This window comes from Pimephales promelas, chromosome 19 (genome assembly GCF_988280905.1).
Source record: "Pimephales promelas chromosome 19, fPimPro1.hap1.1, whole genome shotgun sequence".
NCBI lineage: Eukaryota > Metazoa > Chordata > Actinopteri > Cypriniformes > Leuciscidae > Pimephales > Pimephales promelas.
Window position 1 is genome coordinate 25034425 of NC_142787.1, and position 25832 is coordinate 25060256.

At 36.9% G+C, this 25832-nt stretch overlaps 1 protein-coding gene across 7 annotated transcripts in view; it reads right to left on the reverse strand.

The window, feature by feature from the left end:
• igsf9bb (immunoglobulin superfamily, member 9Bb) overlaps window positions 1-24821 on the reverse strand; it is a 105010-nt gene extending 80189 nt beyond the window's left edge. For all 7 annotated transcript variants that reach the window (XM_039686337.2, XM_089123416.1, XM_039686336.2 and 4 more), the window contains exons 1-2: window positions 24511-24821; window positions 770-961 (exon numbers count right to left, since the gene is read on the reverse strand). In XM_039686337.2, the coding sequence (XP_039542271.2) occupies window positions 770-961; window positions 24511-24574 (256 nt within the window). In that variant the 5' untranslated portion in view covers window positions 24575-24821. The remainder of the gene's footprint in view (window positions 1-769; window positions 962-24510) is intronic.
• Window positions 24822-25832: the final 1011 nt, after the last annotated feature.

The window sequence follows — 25832 nt, forward strand, 5'->3', positions numbered from 1 at the left end:
CACCAAACACTGTCTGGTGGGTGATAAATTCAATTTCCCAGTCTACATCCAACTAACAGATCCAATCCAGAAACGTTCAGTCGAAATGACTGAATGCAATACAAATTGTACCTCCTGTGATTTGTAGGGCTGTAATTTCATTGTATTCATTTACCATCATTCAAAAACAGAGACCTAAGAGCAAAATGAATCAATACCGACCTAGTTTCTAGTTAAAAACTTTTTTTCAGCATTTGATTTGAAATTGGTACATCCCTACCTGCAATATCCGCAAATATGGCTATCATAAAGAGATTTAGATGTGGAAAGGCAACCTTCCATCTTTAAGTTTGGGTAAGTTTGGGAAAATCACAGTTGTTGTGATTAAACAGTCCGTGCATAATGATCTCAAATCAAACAGGCAATTACTGTTCACTAATTTCATGTGACAAATCAGAGCCATTTAAGAAAAAAAAAAAAACAAGTTTAGAAGTGTAATAATTGGAAAGGGAAAGAGACATTTCAACAGTATTTATCTCAAAAACAAGACAATTGTGTCAATGCATTTCAGTGCATGTAAAAATAAATGGCACTATCAATGCAAAACACTGTCTAATAGAAAGAATATGTCTGAAACTCATGTAAAATGTGCGAATTTCCTTTTATTAAATGCAATAATAATCATATAATGAATTAATTAAAAGTTGTATTAGTCATGACAAATGATAAAACAATGGCTTTTTATGTGTGAATGATGTTATGCAGTGAGACAGACGTAATCAGGGCTCACCGGCGTACTCGGGGTCCACATGGGGAGGGTAAAAGCGGAAGTTGATGAAGAAGGGGATGGGAACTCCAAACTTGAACCATTCCACCACGTAGGGCTGGCCGTTGAGTGGGTGGGCCACGTCACATCCCAGAATCACGGTCTCCCCGGCACGGGCTGTCACAAACTGGGGTTCCTCTCTGACTCCGTGGGCACCTGTGAGAACATATGGACTTTGATGAGCAATCACACACAGGATTGTACCAACCACACACTGAAACTGCTCTGGTGAGCAATGAATCATCTAACAGCTGAAATTAGATTTTGGTTAGTAGATCAACCAAGTCTGCAGGCTATGTGCTGAAGTTCAATTCAGCATATATTAGCCTTATTCAGAAATCTATTTTATCTCTCCTGGAACTGGAAACTATTTTACTAATCAATAATATACACACTACTTCTCTTTCTATTTACCAAGACAAAAACTACAATGGGCTCCAAAAGTAAATAATGTCAATAGAGATTTAGTTTTTGTCTCACACTTAAACCTGGAAGTCAACAAGTTTTTGTAGGATTTGAAAAATGCAAAACAAAGAAAACTTAGAACAAAAAACTTAGATTCTGCTTTATTACTGGTCACTAATCAAATATATTGGGAACCTGTAAGCTCTGATGTGTACTTAGGTTTAGAGCCCGACCGATAAAGGATTTTGAAGGCAGAAACCGATATTTGTTGGTTTTAAAATCCGATATTCCGATATATTGGCCGATATTTTATTTATTTAAAAATTTTTTTTAAACGTGCAACAAAAAATTAACAGATTTCCCTAACATTAGTTATTTGTAGTTATTTATGAGTTTTAACTAAAATAATATGATAATGCATTTTATGAAGAAACTTTTTACTTTTATTGTCACAACAGAACAGACTGATAATAGTGGCATTAGCTAGCTTTTGCCATAATTTAGTAATGGATAACGTCATACTGCAAATTGTAAAATATACATTTTCAATATAACAGGCATCATTGCTATAACTGTCACGCGCTATTAAAGAAATACTTCAGTCACATTGTCAAAAGTTAAAAGGACAATCAGTCAACTACACTGTAACAACCTAACGTAACAATTACTAGCTAATTCCGCTTCACTCTCGGCTTATTTAACAGCAGCAAAACTGGACATGATAGTCACAAATTTTGTCATGCTTATTTGAGTTAAGAGAATTGATGGGGATGTTCTTTTAATTGTAATTCAAGCGATGTATGTCTCGTGACCAACTCAACGAGTGTTGCCAACAGGGACGGTGTAGAGTGCCCTCTGGTGGACAAACTATACAACTCAAACACTCATGACATGGTTCAAGCATGTTTCGTCCGTTTTTATTTTCTTTTTGAAATATTCATTTATCGGCCATTATAACTGCCAGTACCGATAATTTGGAAAATGCCTAATATCGGCCGATAATATCGGCCTGCCGATATATCGGTCTGTCTCTACTTAGGTTTACTAGACTGTATTGACTGACTGGTTGTTCATATGACAGCATGTAATTAGCCTAAAGATACATATTCACAACAATATTTCAAGTTTTTTAACGAAATACATTAATAGCAGTATTTTATACATTTCTTTCTTTTCAAAATGCTTCTGAGCAATCAGCAAATCTGTAATTTTAAAAGAAGTAATTTAGCTCCTAAATGTTTCACTTTACAGTATGTCTGGAGCCAGGGGCGGCTCGCCCATAGAGGGCGCTGGGGCGCCGCCCTCCCTCCGACCTGTCTGTCTGTTTTTTTAATATATATTAAAATTTATCATTTCGAAAAATAATCTGTGTTAATTATATGCTAATAATGGTTTTACTTTGAAAAGTGTTTTGAACTCACCAGAATGATATTTGCATTCACTTTCGTTACTTTTATCATGTTGGTGTAGTAGTATAGCCAATAGGCTGTCTTCTCAGGGCGCCAGTTCGCTCAGCCCCACAGTGCTGGAATTTAAGCCAATGGTTCCCCGGTTGCTATGCAAAAAAGTTTATATTTCGCCAATCAGCGTCGTCAAATTTTATGGTTTAGGGGCGCTGAAAATATCGCCCACAGTATCAGATTAGGGGAGTGCACCGTGCACGCGCATCACGGGACATTTTTACCTCAGATGAGAGCAGAATGGCAGCGCCAGTGACGTCGAGTGGAAATAATGTAAAGTAAGTCGTGGGAATTGACCTGTCTGTCTCTGTCACTCACTCACTCACACACACAAACACTGTTTCACACACATTTGATATTAAAATAGTTATAGGAATATTAATACCTGTGTGTTTGCTTTGTTTTTGATGTTTTTAAGTTCTGAGCTGGATTACTGTGTTTCATACTAGTTAAAATCAACTTTATTCTCATACTTGGGTGTTACCCTTGTCCCACCCTCTCTTTCAGAGCCTTTTCTCTCTCTCTTTCTCTAGTATCAACACATTGTTATCCATTATCCAATTGTCAATTTGTCAAAAATATGTAGTCTACAGCTGGGGATTGATTAAACTAGATTGTTGTATTACCTATTATTTTTTGTATTAACTATATTATAATTTATCAATATTATGCGTTTTCACTTTTTCTGTCAGCACACAGAGCATAATAAACATGCAACTTGTTCATTATCATTAACTGTCAAACTGTTATTATTATTATTCTATTATTTGACCATTGGTATTGACTGGTTTAAGTTATTTTATTGGTAGGCTATAGGTAAGGGCAAAACAGTATTTTTTTCTTCATTTATATTGTTGAAAACTAGTGAATGGTAATTGATGGTATAATGAACAGAGTTAAGTTAAGATTATGTTAATATAACTAAATCTAAATTATTTTAAGACTTATTGACCCATGTAAGTTTGCTAAGGCCCCCTAGTGGGCCTTAGGCCTAAAATGCACCAGAATGCAGGAAATCACATCTACTAAATTCAAAATTTTTTTGGGGGGGACCCCCAGACCCCCCTCTTATTCAGCCCCCCCTCCAATATTTTTCACCAGCCGCCACTGTCTGGAGCCCTAAATTAGAAAAGCATGCACACAGAATCATTTTCACAACAGGTCTCAGATTTTTGAACCCCACTAATATCCTGCCCACCTGAAGAGCTGAATATTTTGTCTAAATGAGTGAGTTTAATTAAATCACAATTTTCTAGAAAGCAATTAAAGTAACAAAACCGTATCGGACAGACGTAGTGAAACTGTAATCAACCTTTGCTACAGTAACCGTGTCATCCAAGTTTATCTTGCCTGCAGCAAATTAATAGATCATTAAATATAATTAATCAGATATAGATGACTAGATGAAAAACTTGCAGATTAGACAGGATAAAACATCAAGTCTTCCTCTCCTCTGTAACAAAACTGACCTTGACTTAAGGTCACGTGGCCAATGAAAAACTTGTATAACCAACACAAGTAAGTGTAAGAGTGTGAGAGGTGCCTAACATGACAGATAAAACAGCGTGGCTTACTCACAACCCAAAACTGATTTATTAAATATGTAATTTCCTTTGTGAGGCACATCACACATAAAAAGCTGGGGAATCAGATGACTGTGATTAGATATTCTCAGCTGCTGCTTTCCCTCCTCCTCTCTAGCCCCGTAATGATGTGATGATGAGAGCCGGAGTGCCGCCAGCGCGTCCCTGTGTGTATACCCAAGACTCCCGCTGCACCCACTACCTACAGTAGCAGTGCCTGCTGATTGGCTGCTGGTGACATCACCGGTGAGCAAAACAAGCCTTGGAAGGTATGACTTCACTGTTTGCACGACTGAGAGCAACAAGCGGTTAACAAGCTGCTCTCTCTACTCTCCCCTCCAGATTTACTCCCGTTTACAATGAAAGGCACAGGGGATTGAGCCAGTCAATCCACTTGAGCCCTTAGAGAAAGAGGATGTGCGTTTATAACAGAGAGGACTTAAGCATTCTCTCTGGTAAAAATCCAAGCATCATTTTTTATTTTTTTTTAATAATAAAAAATTGCCCTTTTAAAAATAAATAAATAAATAAAATCATAATAGTAATTACGTTGCCTTAATTTGCATTAATTCTGCCTTAATAATGCATTATTTTCGTAATACTGCTCATAAATAAATAAATAACAATAATGCTCATAAACAAATAAAAATAATTATCTTTCATAATTAAGCTGCCCAATTACTTACCTATACATTTACATCTATTCATTTAGTATTAGCTGTTATCAAAAGCAAATGATGTCGTCAAAGTCAAGTCAAGTGAGCCTAAAAGCCTAAAACCTAAAAGAATAAATCAATTTTTAAAAATCCAATCAATAAAGGCAGAGAATACCCTCGGTAGAATATGTTTTCAGCGTTAAAGATACATCCATCTTAGCATAAGATTTGCATGAATGTACTGATGAAAGCATCAATATATTAAGCATACATTAATGATCTAACAGCATTTCATGATATTCACAGATCCTGCTCAACATTATAAATGTAACGAAAAGGCTGGAGGCACCGTACTTCCTTTGAAAATCCCACTTAGGAAAGTAGGTCAAAGTAACCTGTAAGTGCTCTGAGATTGCAAAGGATTTGATTCAGTACAGTGTGCTTCCACTAAAAACACTGAATCAACACCCAAGGGTCATAACATTGCCAACTATTTCCACCAAAATCAATATGGCAGGACAAATGAGCAATGTTAATTAAATTAATCTATATACAGGAAATGATCCAGTCTTTATAAGTTAGTCTTTCTCATCATTTTGCCAGTTCTAAAAATAGACAAATTAAAGGCTATTTGCTATAAACTTTCAGTTTGGGAAATCAATACATGAAAGAAATTGGGCCAGTAAAACACAAATCTTTAAACTAAGAAGTATCAATCTTAATAAGTAATAAGTTCAAGATTGAACTTAATAAGTTCAATCTTATTAATCAATTTTTAAAACATTGTTTCAAGCATCTGTCAAGTATCAGACTATTTCAGAGTCAATCTTGTCTGATTGTGGCATAACTTTAATGAGTGGTGATGAGAATCACCAGAAGAGATCAGAAGAGCCCACTATCTGAAAAAAAAAAAAACAGACAAAAAGCTAAAAAGAAAAGAAAAAAGGTGTCAAGACGGCAAATGGGCAAATACACAGAAAAATAATAATGAGCTCAGCTGTACAGTGCAAATTAAATGACATTACCTCCCCTTAGCGAACAATACACTGTAGCCTTCCCATTCATCTGCATTAGACGATTCTGACAAGGATGATAAAAAACAAAATATTATGGTGACTCAGAAATCTAATGGCACTCTAATGGAAGGGAAGGACTTGACCTAGTTCGGTTGATCCACAACAACCCTGCCATGGATCACTCGCACGAAACCCTCAGAGGTTCAGGTTCTCTCTTTTCAAACGGCCCAAGCCGAGGCCTGATCAGCTCATGTCTCTGATGTCAGGTGACTTAGACAAATCATATGATTATAGCCGGAGCAGAATTTACAGGCTCTTGAGCAAAAAAGATCAGTATTTAGCTGATAGATAACGTCTAGGTTACTTATGTAACCCCCATTCCCTGAAGGAGGGAACAGACGTTACTTCAGAACGGTAAATGACAAATTAGGATCTCACTAGGGAGCATAATCATCTTCGAGTGTAACTAAATGAGCAAATGGACATTGGCGTGTGAGATTTGCATAGTGCCCCCTGCCCCGCAGCGTGGTTATAAACATGAAAGCCTGTGTGATCGCACATTAGGATTTCGCTGAGGAGCCGAGCTGGTGACCTGGTTGCTTAGCGGTGCTACAAAAACTATAGCAGAGGGGCGTAACGTCTCCGTTCCCTCCTTCAGGCAACGTGGGTTACATACGTAACCTAGACGTTATGTCAATTCACAACAGTGGATATCACATGATCTGACATGGTACTTAATATTATCAAGTTAATATCAAAGATTTACATAACACACACACTTTTTATGGTATATTAGGTCATAGTATATCATGACTATAATATTAATGAGCCATACACAAGGTTTATAATGAGACCTGAAACTTAAAATGATTTTCATGTTTGTTTATGGATGTCTGTCTGGATTATACAGTAAAGTGTTCACCAATATTTATGCATGCAAAAGTTATTCATTTTGTGTTGTGTTAAAGTTTAACATGTCATTTTGGGTTAAAATCTGTCAGGAGACATATACATGGAATTATACAACTTCACATATCTTTCTAAAGTGAGAAAAGCCACTTGCGTTATTATGCAAATGTTAGACCAATCTGTGGGTCCCAAACCAAGCTTCTTACCCCCTGCTGAATGCCAGTATTAAGGGCAGATAGCTAAGGGTGGATCACTTGGTCTACTGAGAGGAATGTAGTGGAATCTCTTTTAGAGATTTACCTCTCCATGTGACATCAATCTAATAGGTCATCTGAAGTCTAAGACTTAAAACAGAATACAATCCCCAAATGAACTTTCATATTTTTAGTTTGAAGTTTTCAGTTTTCAGAAATTCTTAAAATGAATTTAATACCTTTTAATACTGTTTTTAAAAGCTTCACAATATTAATTCATTCATAGTAATATATAATATGAATATTATCAATATTAATACCAGCACAACTTCAAGATGCAACTGTAGTGGCGTAAAGGGAAAGAAAAGTAATTAAATATCTTGGAAAACGTGCATTTTCCCATAATGTCCAGGGTTTTTCCTTGGTCAAAATTGGTCTTCGGTGGTGGCCGACAGACACTGTTATCCTTTCTTGCCAGATTCTCATGTCTTAAAACATGAAGTAAATCAAATCAAATTACCATATCATCCCTAGAGATGACTTCAGCAAATCTCATTTGACCTGCAATGAGAACTCAGTCCAGACAATGTTGCCTCCAATTGCAGAAATCCTAAATGGATGCTTTTACCTCCCATTAAAAAGCACAATGCTAAAGACTTGACACTTAAAATGCAATGAGAGGAAAACACTTAATTGGCTGTTTCCTTCACCCCTCTAGCACAGTGCTCTCAAAAGATGGAAATGGAGAATATGATTAACAGTGTTCATACAATGTTCTCTGCAGGGGCAAAAAATATATATATTCTCGACAGGCTGGTCTCTTTTTCAACAGCAGAGAAGAAACACAAGAGACAACAAAACAAACTGAACCGGATTCAGATTTTAATGATGAATCCTAAACAATAAAGGCAATTGTGAATGGTTGAATCATGAGGGTTGACTGCAGAACTTTAGTTACTGGATAGTTACAGTTACTGGACAGTTTAAAACCACTAACCTTAAAAGACGTGACTTTGAATGTATCCCCCTTTTAAAACACCACAGAAATGGCCACAAATTCATTTGACAACTATTTTCTGAGGTGAAGATTTCATATGAATTTGTACATATGGGAATGAGATACAAATTCAACAAATTTGCCACCAATTCGCCAAACTGCTAAATAGTTACAAATGGCCACAAGTTGTTTTGCTGGCTTGACCTGCTACCATTGCATTTTAAGACAATGTATCAAATTAAAATGTTTTAAAAACTGTTTTAAAAACACAGAGACTTCCATTGAAACTCAAGGCTGTTTCCAAAGAAATCACATGAACTCAAAAATCGTCCTCATTCAGGATTTCCTTATGAAAGATTAGTCGACTAGTGGTTCAAGCAAACCACCAACTAGTCATTTTAGTCTTAAACATACAGTTTAGCACATTTCACGAAACTATGTTTAATGTGAAGGGTGTCTTGAGGGTGAAATGTTGGCATGAGGTTGAGAAACCTGATCTTCAGAAAGCATGTGCAAGAGAAAAGGTCTCATCAACTTAATAATAGTAAACAGCAAAACCGCTCCCGAAATGGCTAAAATTATTCACAATATTGTGATCACATGATTCAGCAGCATCATATGGTGTTGTTCATCTATGTTCTGAATATTTGTTTTTACATTTGTGAATGAGAAGCTCTAAGCTAAACAATAACTTGTAAATTTCATCATGTGTTAAGTAAAAAACTGTTCCCTTGAATTTTTGATGTCATCAGCGTCCTATTTCTTATTCCCAGCTGATTCTCTTTTCAATATCCCGCAGCTCTTGTGAGCTTGCATTGTCAGGGCTACAGGTTAATCAATCCTCCAGATAGGGGCCACATGACTAAGATTCAGCTTCACAAACTCTTCTGAGGATTCGGTCTGATTTCCACCCCAACTCTCCCAGGCAGCGTTCACTTCTCCTTTAGGCATACATGTGTGTAAATCGAAAATCAGGGGTTCTCAAACCTATCCTTGAGGACCCAGAGCATTGCACATTTTGTCTTTCTAATCTGACACACTCAACTTGCTGTAGGTCTTACAGTCCCAGGTTTGAGAACCCCTGATGTAAATGACTGCGTAGTAATGATGTTAGAGGCTGACTCAATATCAGGCTAGGCAGAAACAGAAACAAAATATTGGATTCCACTAATGAGGTTTTAACGCTTCTGTGACAATTGACTCTTTTTTTTTTTTTTTGCTGGAAAGTAACCAAGTTAACAGACTGACATATGCTGGTTTAAATTTGGGAAAAATACAATCAGATTTCAGGTATACTGCAAATTCGAAATTTTGAAATTGCTCAATAACTTATCTTGTCATTATCATGACCAACCAGCATAGGTCAGATAAGTTACATTACTTCACTGCCATTCAAAAATCCTCTGTGGCCTCATGGGATAGTAAAGTGTCCCTCGTATGAACACTTCAGAATCTACAGAAGTAGTAGGTCATCCGGGTACTTTTTGCCTATTATGAGTACCGTGAATTTGGACATACTTTTTGAAATTGAAATAACCGGGTATATTGATTTCATCAGCAACACTCAAACAATGATAAGCTTGGTGCCTTAATAGCAAAAACGGATAAACGCTTGTTTGAAGTTTAGGTCCCACTTTATATTAAGTGGCTTTAAGTAGTATGTACTTACATTGAACAATAAGTACAATGTATTATTGTGTTCCTGTTGTATTGTAAAACACTTTTGCTGCTATTGAGGTGTGATACGGGTATGGTTAGGGACAGGTGTGGTGGTATGGGTAGGTTTAAGGGTAGGTTAAGGTGTGAGGGGAGGGTCAACTGTGTAATTACAAATGTAATTACATAAATTAATTATAGCTGTAATTACATGCTGAAATTTTAAAATGTAAGTACAATGTAAAAACATGTAGGTACACAATAAGTCCATTGTATCAAATGATAAATTTCAATGTAATTACATAGTACTTAAAGCCACTTAATATAAAGTGGGACCGAAGTTTATTACAAACACACTGTAACATTGTGTCTACACCGGACGCAAATAGTGCAACGTGACAAAAGCCAATAGAACCCATTATAATCAGTAATGCTATCTACACTGTACGTGTGACATGATGACTTGACATGACAAATCCCAACAGCAAACTGACGTCTCATTAAATTCCTGACGAACTCAAAGCGCTTGCGCTACTTCTGACATGAAGGAAAAATGGATGTGAAACGTTCGCTTTAGTGTCCTGTAGACACAATGAGATTATAAATAAATGTACTCACCCGCATTGCCTCTGAGGACAAAACTTGGCACTGCCGTCTCTTTCAATAAAACATTTCAATCACAAAACAGACTGATGTGAAATGTGAAGAACAAACGAAAACTTTCAGTTGCTCAGGCACATCATTAAAAATAAACTTCATGTGCAGTTTCTTGACATCCACTGACAGAACAAAGGTTGCATCCAAAAATAAAAAAGGTTGACTTGACTTGTTGCCTCATTGCCCCATCAGGCAATGACTCTGCTGGCAGCATTTAAGCATGAAGGCACCTCAAGAAACTGATTTTGGACAGACTTCTGAGGCAGCATAATAGTTTAATGATCTACAGCTAAATAGAGCCAGCTTTGCTGAGAACTAAACACTTAAATTACTACAGTAGTAATTTCTCGCTAGAATGGACATCAGAAGTGGAAAACGTTGGTCAAAAACTGACCAGCAACCGAAACTTTCAGATGCCATCTTTCTTTTTCTAGCTCAACTGTCACCAAATGGAACACACAGGATTGTGGGATATCGAAGGCAGCAAAGGATACATCTATGCGGCCTTCAAAAATGATTCAGATGAAGGTATCTCAGAAGACAGGAAGTGAAGCTAACATTGGATTCATACTGTACATGCCTTGATGCCTTCCGACCGAAGGCAGTATTTTTAAGTACAGTCGGAGTTACGTATATAAAAAATGTCCTGGCTCTTCCAAGCTTTATAATGGCAGTGAATGGCGGTTTCTGTTTTGAAATCCATAAAAGTGCATCTATCCATCATAAAAGTGCTCTACACGGCTCCGGGGGGTAAATAAAGGCCTTCTGAAAAATATTCATATTTAACACAGGGGTGGACTGGCCATCTGGAGCACCGGGACTTTTCCCGGTGGGCCGCTGGCCGACGTGGAAAACAAATAGCTAATATATATAAAAAATATATATGTAAAACAATGACAGAAATCATAATATTAAATTTCTTTCTACGCAAATGGATGAGGGAATTGATCGCGCAGCCGACAAGGAGTGTGTTTCGTGTGCATGCATGTTACTGCTGTCCCTCCCTGTTAATTAGTTTGGTCTACCCCCATGCGTATCTTGAAACACGTATATTTTCACTTTCAGTTTTACAACATTGCAGACTGTTTACATTCAGAGACAGCTACAGTACATTACACACTGCATAAAAGGTAATTTTCAAAAAAACATAATTTTTCCATAATAGTTTTAAATTTTGTAATTATGTCAAATTAAAAGTATTACTTGTGCGTTTAAAAATGCATGTAAACGCATTATAGTTGAGTCTTAATTTGTGTACTTAATTATTGCACAATTGTATAACGTTTTATAGTATAAACCATGTGAGTAGTGTGTTCAGAATGAAAATTTTAAAACAAAAAAGTGCACTTTAAATAGTAGCTATAATAATAATAGCTATTAGACTCCAATATTGAATGACAAAATAACCATAGTATAAAATTCATACAGTTTGAGTACATGTAGCCTAAATAAGTAATTCCCAATGCTCAATTTGGGACTAAATTTATCTTTTAATCTTTGTGAAATGAACATACAATTAAGTGTCTAAAAACATTACATTCAGTTTGCACTCAACTGCATTATTTTTCAAGTATACAATTTCTGTAATACGATTTTTGTTTACATCTTTACTGTAATGTTTAAGCACTGATTGAATATTGTGAAATTCCATTAAGCAAAACTGTGCTCATTTGCAAGCAAAGACAGCAAATCTGACAATGGTGGGTGCACTGTAATATATGATCTTGTAAACACAGACATCTATGGCAGAGGCTGGCTATTAATCCTATATTGTTGGGTGTATTCAATCCTCTTAGTCTGCAACTTTTCATGGCTGAAGAGTCAAGCATAACTTCTGTGACTTGAGTTTTGAGGTTAGAGCTCATCCAAAATCCAAATCATGTTTTATTACAATAATTGTTGTATTGCTGTGCTAAAATGTGGATTACAACAATACAGATAGGCTACTCGTTTAAAAATGAACACCATTTTTTCTGGATCATTTTCACTCAAATAAAGCAGCGCTAGGCGCGATCCAGCAATTCACTGGAACTTTTTTTTATACTGTATATATCAGGTCATTAATCCTATCAAATATAAAAATAACTGAGACAAAAACAGAATCTGTGTCTAAATATATTCCCAAACACATGCTCATTTGTGTTAGCAATGGAAGAAGACGCCTACGATTCTCTACACTGGCTAGCATTATATAAGCAGCAATTGGTTTCTCTGGCATATATCTCTCTATTTCTATATCTGACAGATATTCCCGGTTTACCTGCCCTTCACCTTTTCACTCTCTGTGTGCACCTATGCTTTTCATATGCTGTAGTAGTTCATTCCACTGCACTCTGGAAAAACATCCCAAGAGAGCACGCTAACAGTAGTACTATTTTCATTTTTAATAGCCACTGGCTAAGCAGTTATTAACTAGTTGTTTCCCGACAAAATTGTTGTTGGTGGAAAGGAGTATAAGCAATGGGTGTTAATCTGTCAGAAGACTACACTTTTCTGAGACTGCTAAGAATGTTGATTCCCACAAAAATTATTTGTTTTATTATCTTGTCTTTAAAAAATATCAGGAAAATATCATCAAGCATCTGATAAATATGAATTTTTCAGTTTTAAAGCTGAAAAAACAAATTTGAACTCACCAAACTTAGCTTTGGACTGATTTTGTTTTAACTGACCTGTTAGTGTTTCGCTTAAAGTACTGTAGTGTACAATATATCAAGGCCTTAAAGTACATTCAGGTTTTGACGTGCTGATATAGCCGGAAGCACAAAACGAATTGAAAAGCGTATGTACAGTGAGTGTCTTCAGAAAGATTTGCGCTTCCGGCACGTCATCTTATACAGTACACTAGGTGGCGGTAATACTCCTAAGCGGTGAGCAGCCAATAACAAGAAGTAGTCGAAGAAGAACGCCCTCATCTCAGTTCTCCAGCATGCGTTCTGGAAATCTCTTCAACTCTCGTCTCAAGGCCCACAAGGAAGTAATGGAATAGTCGAATAAAGTCGTTATATATTGTTTTTTTTCTTAGCACAAAAAGTAGTCTCGTCGCTTGATAAACATATAGTTGAGCCACTGTATAGGCACATGGAATATTTTAAAATTTTCTTTAATGACTTTCTGGGCCGTCAAGTTTCGATCCCTTAGGCAGCCTATGTAGCAGTGATCCACCTCTCAGATTTAATCAAAAATATCTTCATTTGTGTTCCGAAGATGAACGAAGGTCTTACGGGGTTGGTACAGCATGGGGGTGAGTAATTAATGACTTAATTTTCAATTTTGGGTGAACTAACCCTTTAATATTATATGAAATACAATACAATACAATAAGTTATGAATAGCAAGACAGCTCTCGTGTTGTTTAAAGACGTTGAGAGTGTGCGCGCGCATGGAATTTGCAGGATGGAAGGGGAAGACTCATGAATTTTCATTAGGGAACCCATCCCTGATTGGCTCGCCGTTCTGAATAACACTCCAACTGATCAAATATCAAATGAAACCTTACCTTCATGAATATATCTGTGTCTATTGTCAGAACTTGTCACGAAGGAGCCTCTCTCTGCTCTTTATGCGCCCTGTCAAGCACAGCAGTCATTCTAGTCTACATCACTCACCGATCAAAAAAGAAGCCCCCAAAAAGCAGACGATCTGATGGGTTTTAGAAGATTAAATACAACCCCAAACTAAATATTGAACCTGGAATATTCCTTTAAACCTTATTTAAGGCCTGTCTGACCTCTGAGTTTAGGGGTGATAGGCTGGGCAGATATGATTGGTGTGGAAGAGTGGATATTTGGGATTTGAAGGAGATAGTTTATCGAAGTTGGGCGCCATGCCACAAGGAGGAGAAGAGGAGGCAGCTCATTGAGGACGGCCTGACTCATTACAGCAAGTCAGCATCCCACCTGCGTCACGTCCCATACCAGGCGTCCACCCCAGTATGCACAGTGAGCAAACACGTGGACTCGTGGTGAATGATGAATCTAATTTTAACAGATCTATAGCACAGCCAGACAGATTGAGAGAGATGGATGCACAGATAGAGTGCGCTCAAAATTGATTGCTTTCTGAAGGATGGTGGTGGAGGATAGGAAAACGAGGGCTACGAAGAAAAGTGACAGCGAGAAGGAGAGTTTTCTGGGCAGAGAGCCTGCGCTGTAAAAAAAAAAATTAAAAATCCTGTCGTATTTACAGAGGATTACTGGCAGCTGTGGTTGCCAGCATAATTCTGCCGAAATACATTACAAATTTAAACATATTTACAGTACAACCTGTACATTTCAAATGTAAAAAAAATGTATTTTCTGCTGAATAAGCAAGGCCACGCTGATGCTAAAATCGATTTTGTACCTTCACCATATACAGTACTATAATAAAGGCATAAAGAGAAAACCACATGATCAAAGTTCAAGCAGCTTTTCCGCAAGCTGGTAAATGCTAAAATATTGAAGATACACACATGTTTTATTTCCAAAAATAGTATATTTAACAGTCTTTTAAAATGACATGAAATTATTAGATCTATTACAGTTCTTCTCTGTATATAGTAAAGGAACTTCCTGTTATCAGGTATTTACTGTGGCATTTTTACAGTCTTTTAAAGTTAAAATTATAATGATTTTTTACAGTGTGAGGTACGGTACTGAAGTATCTCATGGCCAGAGCATGAATGTTTAATGGACATGGTGGAGCCAAACAGGAGAAAGCCAAGTGCACTGCATCAATGGACAGCTGAAAAATGAGATGCGAGGGGAAGTGGTCCAGTCAGGGGGCAGGGAGAGAGGCGATCACAGCATGCTGTCTGGCTGCCAGCCGGGCCCACGCGCGTCAGCAGAGTCACATACTCACACACGCTCTCTACATCTCTGTCAATTCATTGTGAAGTCCAGCAGCCTGTCCTGATCCACACAATACAACGGGATCTCAAAGTGTACATGCAGTCTGGCATTTCTGTCTCTATCTCTGACTGATGATAGTGGGCTGTGTTAGACCAAATGTAGTGATAACACAACAAATGATAAAATGTATGAGTTTTTTTCTTATCAGCCATGGTTTCGATTTCTGCAGCCTCAAGCTGAGTAGTTCCGCCCACACTGAAATCTCATTGGACAGAAGGACCACTCCTCATTAGGGATGCACTAATATTAAAATTCTGCACTATTTTTACTTTTCTACAAGTGAATTTTAGGCATCACAATGTTATCATGTACAAATCTATATATACTGTGTGTGTATATATATATATACTGTATATATATATTGAGATTTGCTTAAGATGGCATTTAACAGTGTTATTAAATTCTTAGTGTTTTTAAAGATTAACTTTGAGTGGGCATTAATTGATATAAAATGTAATTAATTAAATTAATTTAATATCCAATGTATTATTACAACAATATCCAATGTAATAATACATTTAAATCTCAAATATTAGCCAGTATGGGATACTAATATAATGTGCATCTTTATTTCTCATATCATTAAATACAGACGATGTGCAACTGATAGTAAAAGTTTAGAATCAATTATATGACAAATCTCTAAAGCAGCACAAGGGAAATAATAAAAAGCATAAACAAAATTTCTGCCGAAAATGTCACAAAATGTTCTATATCTGAAAATCCTGGGCAAAATCTGAACAAAAAAATTTTAACAGTACTAAACCCAAACTTTTTAACAGTAGTATACCAAACCCAATCGTTTTTCAAACTGCACAAATCCCAAATTCACCTTTATGTTTCCCCTGACTCAAACTCTGAACCACTAAGAAATTTATTTTTCCTCTTCCAGATGCTAGATCAAGATTCTTACTCTTCACCCTCGGATGCTGAGTCAGACTAAACACTGGCATCACTCACTCCTCCATTAGTCAGCAATGAGCGTCCTTGATTGTTGACATTTTCATTTGTGCCAATCAAAAGGGACATTTCTTTTTCTAAACCCAAGAAGTGTTTATCAATCACTGCATTATCAATGGATCATCCACAAATGACACAGAAACACGGTTCTTCAATCATTTTGGTGTGCTTTAGGCCTTGGCCACATCACATATGCAGATCTAAACAAGACCAATGAGAGTGTATCGATCAATAGGCCCATGCTCTCAATTCTTAAAAGATCAAAGACTTTCTGCTCAGTGATTTCCAAAGTGCTAAACCAGGCGTTAAGCTGTACTTAGACCAAGAGAGTGATTTCCACTGACTAAACACATAGTACATGAAAAAAAACCCAGATCTTCCATTTCCAGTGAGGACGATACATCAAATAAAATAAAGGTTAAAAGGTAAACAAGGTTCTTGAAGTGGTTGTCAAAGTCATAATAGATCATAGCCAAAGACTTTAGTTATACAAAGATGGTGCACTCAAATTATTATGAATGTGAGAAAGTGAACGTGCAGAATAAGTACCACCTTCTAAATAAAAGAGAAGTATTTCAATTTTGGATGTGTTTTTTCAGTGTTCTGAGTGGAAAAAAATTATTATGTTTGTCATGATTTGAGTGTTTAGAAACAAAATTTGTTGTCAGACAGTTGTTAGATTTCATTGATGATTTCAAATATGGAACTGAATTGCAAGCTTGGTGAACAGCTTTGGAGAATTTGATGTTTCCCCATTCAAAGAGACAGGAGCTGTACTTGAATGACTGAAACAGAGAGGAGTTTCAAAGATGGCCGCCGTCTGCCAAATGCATGAACGTGAACCTGATATTTTTGCATCATTGTATAAAATCTAGATCTATAATGGCATTTAAATGCAGTCAGTGAAAGTCATGACATGAATAAATCAGTCATCTGCCATGTTCTCCAACATAGGACGGGTATTTTTCATGTGTTGATGAGCTAGAATTAGAAACATACTTTCTTGACTTTAACATCAGAGTGAAGTAATGCATAATTAACTGCATTCCACGGGGCTCTTTTGAAGGTATCTATATATGGAACATCTTCCACTAGGGTTGTCAGAGTAAGAGGAAGACTGTATTTGGGGGAGGGGGACTTGAGTCAATGCTGGCCCAAATACCAGCTGATTGACATTTAAGGGTTAGTGACTTTTATGGAACAAGCCCTTTGCCCTAGGCCAGCGGTGGCCTGTTACTTCCTATCTACATCAATTGGGTCGCAGGCCGGTCTTTGGTGAAAAATTGATGCTAGAGCATCAAGGTCAAGGAGTATGTAGAGCATGTGAGTGGTGAGTGATTTCATTGAGGAAGATATCTAGGAAAAAAATCTTAGAAGACCAGGGTTTAAAGTTGTTATTATATATATATATGCAAGTATATTAATTTATACCACAGGGTTGAATGCTTGAATCTAATTTGCTGATGAACGCAATTATTAATGTGCAATTATTTTCAGGGAAATACACAGCTAAAGTAGTTCCAGGCAGGTCTTGACCGAATTACAGTTCCATATCACTTTGCCAAATGATTTCTGTTATTTCAAGGGCCCTTCAACAGCAAAGGAACTAAAACGCACAACAACATTGACAGTGACCAAGCAAATAAACATAATAGAGATAGTATAAAAAATGTTTATACACCTAATGCAATATTTTATAATACAAACTAAATTAATTTATTTTAATTTAATAGTTTTCTCTCATTAATGAGAAAACAGCCTAAAGTACGGAAGCTGTAAAAGGAGCTGTATGCAAGAAATTCATTTAAATTAATCATAAATTAATAGATACACCCTTATTTGAAAGTGATTGCAGTACCAGTTTTGGCCACAATCTTGAATACAGCAGGATTATGCCTTAATAATCACAAATTATCACAATTTTTAATACACCGTAACCTTAAAATATTATTTTTTAATATGATTGTATAGTGATTCATGTATCAATATAATATTGTATCGCCAAGTGCCTCATTCCCAACTTGAATGTGTTCGGGGAAAACACAGCAAGACTACAGTGAGGAACAACAGAGTACTGTATGTAACTTAATAGCAAAGTACTCATCATGTCGTTCCAATATTATAATCCATCGTTTCCAAAAATACAGAAACCATTGCCAGATTTTTTATCCAACTTCCTACAATAACAGTTGAACGAGTCTGTGGATTATAGAAACATCCAGTTCAAAAAGTCTCTACCAACAAATTTTTGAATGAGACAAACTCTTCCATTGCTTCAGTGGGTAGTCTGCTCAGGCTCTTAGTTTGCACTGGCTGTGGTGGCAGACTAGACTGAGAGTATCAGAGACAGGAAACTGCCTTTGAAGTGCTGAGAAAGTAGAAATGGAATCCAGCCACAGACATAGATAAGACATTCACTTCAGAGTCTAGTGCTAGGGAGCTATTTGAAGATTTTTGTACGTTTTTTCTTGTTTAAAACTGAACAAGATATCCTGAACGCAAATGCAATACACAACCTACTGCAGCGCACATATATATGTAGCGCTGTATTGGTAAAACACAACCTACTGCACTTCATATATATATATATATATATATATATATATATATTTATAGATAGATAGATAGATAGATAGATAGATAGATAGATAGATAGATAGATAGATAGATAGATAGATAGATAGATAGATAGATAGATAGATAGATAGATAGATAGATAGATAGATAGATAGATAGATAGATAGATAGATAGATAGACAGACAGACAGACAGATAGATAGATAGATAGATAGATAGATAGATAGATAGATAGATAGATAGATAGATAGATAGATAGATAGATAGATAGATAGATAGATATGAAGTGTAGTAAGTCCCAACACATTCTCATCATAGGGTGTCATATTTTGACAATGAGTATTCATCCAACGCACATGGCACCCTTTAGCGTCAATAAAACACGCTTCGGTTATGTAGATTTAGGTCTGGGGTAGGGTTAGGGTTAGACCAGTCTAGGAAGCGCCTTCTGCCCCATATATATCTGCGTCTCAAGTGTGCCATGTGCGTTGGATTTATACGCATTGTCAAAATCGTCAGTATATGATGCCTTGGGATAAGAATGGGCTGTAAGTCCATATATATATATATATATATATATATATATATATATATATATATATATGAAGAGTTCAGATGCAAAAGCCTCTAAATGCCATTTGAAATTTTCTTCTTTAATGATGATTTTTATCAAACTTGTATATTTTATTTCATTAATTTAACTTAAATAACAATTAATAGGTAATTATCATTGCCATTTAAGTGAAATTACTGAACTTAAATATACAAGTTTGATAAAAATCATCATTAAAGAAGAAAATTTCAAATGGCATTTAGAGGCTTTTGCATCTGAACTCTTCATATATATATATATATATATATATATATATATATATATACTGCATATAGGTCGTAGTAGTAGGTTGTGTTTTACCAATGCAGCGCTACGTTAGAACATAGGCTCACTATTGGCCAGCATCACACACATGACCAGTGTCGGCCAATAGTGAGTCCACGTTCTGACGTAGCGCTTCTCTGTTACACAACGTGAACTCACTCTGAGGTCCACATAGAAGGAGATGAATAGTTGAATAAAGTTGTTATTTTGGGGGGGGGTTTGCGCACAAAAGTATTCTCGTCGCTTGATAAACTTAAGGTTGACCCACTGTAGTAATTTGGACTATTTTAAGAATGTTTTTATTAACTTTTTTTTGGGCGGGCAGGTTTCAATTACATAGAAGCTTATGGAGGAATGGGACAGCTCTCAGATTTCATCAACAATATCTTAATTTGTGTTCTGAAGATGAACGAAAGTCTCACGGGGTTGGAACAACATGAGGGAGAGTAAATACTGACAGAATTTTCATTTTTGGGTGAAGTAACCCTTTAAGCCTAGTCCAAGACTAATATGTTCCAAGACTAAATTAAAGCAACTTACACTGGCATATCTTGGCATAAATGTCAGTGTCATTCTTTAGTCTCACGATGAAGACCAGTAATGTTTTTTTTTTGTTTGTTTTTTTTGTTTGTTTTTTTTTTTTATAAAAGCTACTTAAATGTCCTAATTTAACTAAATCTTATACTCCTGGCTTAATCTGAGCCCTGTCTGTGAAACCAGGCGATAAAGTTATAATATCTTATCTTGAGCAATTTTGCTTCCCAAGTAAATTAATCTTGTTTACAGAATGTTTAGATATTTTTTACTCGAAAACAAGACAACATACTGATAAAAAAAGTTTTATTAATTGATTAACACATCAATGGAGCCAAGAAAATTCATTTTGGAAATTGGCTGCCTCAGCTGTGTGCTCTGTGGGTCGTAAATTTACATACATATATGCAATCAGCGCGGGTGTGCTGTTTTCATTGTTTGATTAGAACTCCTATCATGGATTTGGCTAGATAGTTGACATTATAAATCAGAATTATTAGGTATTGGTCAAGAGAGCCAGTAAATTGAAATATAGCAATTTAGGGGTTCCTTCTTTGCTATCTGTACTACCAAGACATCAGTGGCGGCTGGTGAAAAATATTGGAGGGGGGGCTGAATAAGAGGGGGGTCTGGGGGTCCCCCCCAAAAAAATTTTGAATTTAGTAGATGTGATTTCCTGCATTCTGGTGCATTTTAGGCCTAAGGCCCACTAGGGGGCCTTAGCAAACTTACATGGGTCAATAAGTCTTAAAATAATTTAGATTTAGTTATATTAACATAATCTTAACTTAACTCTGTTCATTATACCATCAATTACCATTCACTAGTTTTCAACAATATAAATGAAGAAAAAAATACTGTTTTGCCCTTACCTATAGCCTACCAATAAAATAACTTAAACCAGTCAATACCAATGGTCAAATAATAGAATAATAATAATAACAGTTTGACAGTTAATGATAATGAACAAGTTGCATGTTTATTATGCTCTGTGTGCTGACAGAAAAAGTGAAAACGCATAATATTGATAAATTATAATATAGTTAATACAAAAAATAATAGGTAATACAACAATCTAGTTTAATCAATCCCCAGCTGTAGACTACATATTTTTGACAAATTGACAATTGGATAATGGATAACAATGTGTTGATACTAGAGAAAGAGAGAGAGAAAAGGCTCTGAAAGAGAGGGTGGGACAAGGGTAACACCCAAGTATGAGAATAAAGTTGATTTTAACTAGTATGAAACACAGTAATCCAGCTCAGAACTTAAAAACATCAAAAACAAAGCAAACACACAGGTATTAATATTCCTATAACTATTTTAATATCAAATGTGTGTGAAACAGTGTTTGTGTGTGTGAGTGAGTGAGTGACAGAGACAGACAGGTCAATTCCCACGACTTACTTTACATTATTTCCACTCGACGTCACTGGCGCTGCCATTCTGCTCTCATCTGAGGTAAAAATGTCCCGTGATGCGCGTGCACGGTGCACTCCCCTAATCTGATACTGTGGGCGATATTTTCAGCGCCCCTAAACCATAAAATTTGACGACGCTGATTGGCGAAATATAAACTTTTTTGCATAGCAACCGGGGAACCATTGGCTTAAATTCCAGCACTGTGGGGCTGAGCGAACTGGCGCCCTGAGAAGACAGCCTATTGGCTATACTACTACACCAACATGATAAAAGTAACGAAAGTGAATGCAAATATCATTCTGGTGAGTTCAAAACACTTTTCAAAGTAAAACCATTATTAGCATATAATTAACACAGATTATTTTTCGAAATGATAAATTTTAATATATATTAAAAAAACAGACAGACAGGTCGGAGGGAGGGCGGCGCCCCAGCGCCCTCTATGGGCGAGCCGCCCCTGCAAGACATAGAAATGACTATGAAAGTGACATGTGAGTTGTGTTGGAAATTCATCCAGATGTGATGACAGACTGCTTGTTTGTTATATAAACTATTTAAATTTTTCCACTGGGAAGAATTCTACATGCTTATCATTCTGCTGGATCAAACTATTACAGCCTGAGGATGAAAGAGAAGTGATGACTGTTGGAAAACACATCCAGTGTTATCCAACACCGCTTTAAAATGAGCAGCTGTCAGGTCCCCCGCTAGCCCTCCTCTAACAGGCTTTCCATGAAACCTAGACTGCGGTACAAACCTCCAGAGCAAGCTTTCTTTAGATTCTCCATTTGCAGCTGGCAGCTACATCAACAATGCCTAAGGGTTAAGAACCCAGCAGAATCTAGTCTGCTAGCATGTGCTAAATGCTAAAACAAATCACCATCATCTCATTGTGCCCACATCAGCTCAAATCACATCCTGTCTGCCCAAACTCAACATTTGATCTGGTTAGCCTGATCCGTTAGTCCCTCATGGTAGATGCTGTAACAATGACATTGTACAGTAATATAATCTAATTCAATAAATTATAATATAATATAATATAAAGCATATTTGAATGATTTCTGAAGGATCATGTGGGATTGAAGACTGGTAATGGGCTGCTTTGCCATGACAAAAAATATATATATATATTTTAAAGTATATTTAAATAGAAAACAGTTTTTGTAATAAATAATATGCAGCCTTTGCGAGCATAAGAAAATTATATAAAAACCTTACCGACCCCAAAATACGTCACATTTCATTTAAGGCTCAGGTGATTAGCTTAATTCTTTTGAGATGAACTCTCAATAATACTCTCCAGGTATTATAATCCTCCTTGTTGTCAATCTAGACAAATTTAGATGAAACGATCAATTTGAGCCCCTGCCAAAATCACTCGAACAAACACAAAACTAGTTTAAAAGGGGAAAAGCGGTTGGGCACATGCTCTTCTCATGAGGGAAGATGGTCTGTTCCTGATGTGGACTGCTGGAGGTCTCAACAAGTTCAAATGCCTTGAGGGCCTACAGTACCTGGAGCCATGAATGAGCTCATGACTCTCAGACTACGGCCTCCCAGTCCTCTGTTTAGACAGAGCAACAAAGCATAGATCTGGAAGCTGGCCAGTTTGTGGGCCTGTTTGCCAGCTGAGCTAACAGCTTGATACGGGAGGGTGAGGGCAGGGAGAGCTCTGCATTAGGGCTGGGATAGTGCAACGTGGCTGTGACACACAGGAGGGAGACAGTGAGCGAATGCAGCAAAAAGCACAGTCAGAACAGCAAGGTGAAATATGTCTCACTGTCAGATTAAGGGGATGACACAGCTCAAAGGTAAGATGATCACATTCCACTTTTTTTAGGGGTTAAATAACACCTAAATACAGCAACATATCAAACCATGAATAATGTCTCTCTTGACATAGGAAATTTATAATTAATCATAGTGCATGCCATGCAATGAAAAAGTTCTCAAAATGTGACCCAAGATTGGATACTCCTCCTTGCTGCTACACAGTTAGCAGCCCTCTGGTGGCTAAATTGGAAATTGCAGGGCTATGTGAGTCCATGAACCCAACATTTGAAATAAAGACAGACAGACCACTTATTTAAACTAGTCTGAACTGAGGGTCGGTCAGATTCACAGAATTGAATTACAATTGTGATGGCTCTCGTGAGTGGTCTCGTGTTAAGACATCTGAGGAAGGTCAGGAAAGGCAGAATATTCATAATATGAATTACTATATACAACCTATAGCACAAGATGACTGATATACAATATCAAAATACTACTGAGCACAACACCATACGGTGAAAGCACCTTCAAATCATGTGTAATTAAAGTTCCAGAGCTTAAAAATAGTTCAAACAAAAATGAAAACTTTGTCATCATTTACTCAATCTCATGAGGTTGCAGAACCTAAAGGACATGTTAGGCAAAATCACCCTCAGCGAGCTCAAATATACAATGAAAGTGAATGGTAACATCATTTTGTGCTCGACGAGAAAAAGAAAATCAGTATGTCAATTTTGGAGTGATCAATCCCTTTAATTTAATAGAACACACTTAATAAAAGTATACAAGTCTAAAGTTGCTCATGGTATTGAATTACAGATAAATATGGATAAATTAACGGCACAAACCCTCGTTTTGCAAGCTCAGGTGACTTTTAAAGAAACACAAGCACCTAAATAGAAATGTCACTGACAGATATAGCAATAATATTTAAGCAAAGAGAAAACTATCATTATTATAGGCTAATTATAAAAAGCTGCTATACTGCTGTTTACTTTAAAATATTCCACATAGAATTTAGATATATTATTAGAAATTAACTCAGAATGACACAGTCCCAGAATTTTATTTTAAACTCAGCAATATCTCACAACAAACATAAAGCTGTATATAAATTGCACTTCAACTCACCTTGAGCAGCTGTTCCTCTGGTGCTGAATACACTTGCTATCAAAGTGGCCACATACCAAATCATAGTACTATTGCCAACCAGAAAGAAACCTCATCATATCTCAAAGTGCCCCTTTCAATAAATCATTCTCAGCCAAGCCCCTGGACGTTAGACACGCTGTCAGCTGTTGATACCCTTTTAATCATGCCCTGCATACTTTTCTCCGACGGTTCCCTTCATTCTTTCCCTCCCCTTCTTTCCTTTCGCATCCTCTCTCGATGAAATAGAGCACCTGCACCAGCGCACGGCAGCCAGACGCGGCTTGATGGCAATGCCAGCGTGAAACCAAGCATGACAATTTAGCTGTTAGCTCCGCCCCCGCACTGATTTCATTGGCCGGTGGGGGAGGCATCGGGGCGGGTATTGGTCGCCTCTCCGTCGCTCTCCACGTAAAAACTGAGAGCACCGCGTTTCAAGGTGAGTTGGAGCGTGAAGTGGCGTCGGGACCGCAGTATCATGCGCAAAAGCGAAGTCGTGTAAGCATAAGCAGACTGTCTGAGACCCTCCGAAGGGATAAACCCGCGTGTGGTAAAAGTTAAATGTGTGGAGGGGTAGACGTCAGACTTTCGTGTGGGAAGGAAATCCTCAACCTGTATGCGTCATTCGCATATCATCCCATCGATTGCACTGCGCGCGGTGTTAGGATTGAGACACTAAACTGGAGCCACACTGTTAGTAGTGATGTCACTTGAACGTGACATCATGGTTGAACCACATTTTTAGCTCTAAACTAATTCTAGAAGGAGGCAAGTAACTAGCACTGTAATAATATGACACAGTTATATTGGTACGGAGGGACACGTCCTTCACTGTCAGAAAAAAAGGTACGAAAGCTGTCACTGGGGCGGTACCTTTTCAAAAAGGTACACTTTTGTACCAAAAGGGTGCATATTGTACCATGAAGGTACCAATATGCACCCTTTATGTACAAAAGTGTACCATGAAGGTACCAATGTGCACCCTTTTAAAAAGGTACAGCCCCAGTGACAGCTTTCGTATCTTTTTTTCTGAGAGTGTTGCATCCCTACTAAATTCTACGCCCCTATATATATATATATATACACACACATCATCATGAATCAGTCCTCCCAGGTCCAAAATATGTATAAATGAGTCATTACTTGATGGTCACACCAACCTTCCATTTAAATAAATAAATAATTAGTAATTCTAAATTTCTAGCCTAGCCTACTCTAAAACAAAAATTAGAATTTTGAAAGAATCTGATTCCATACAGTAAAAATGCTGGGTTGTTTTAACACAATTGTGGGTCAAATATGGA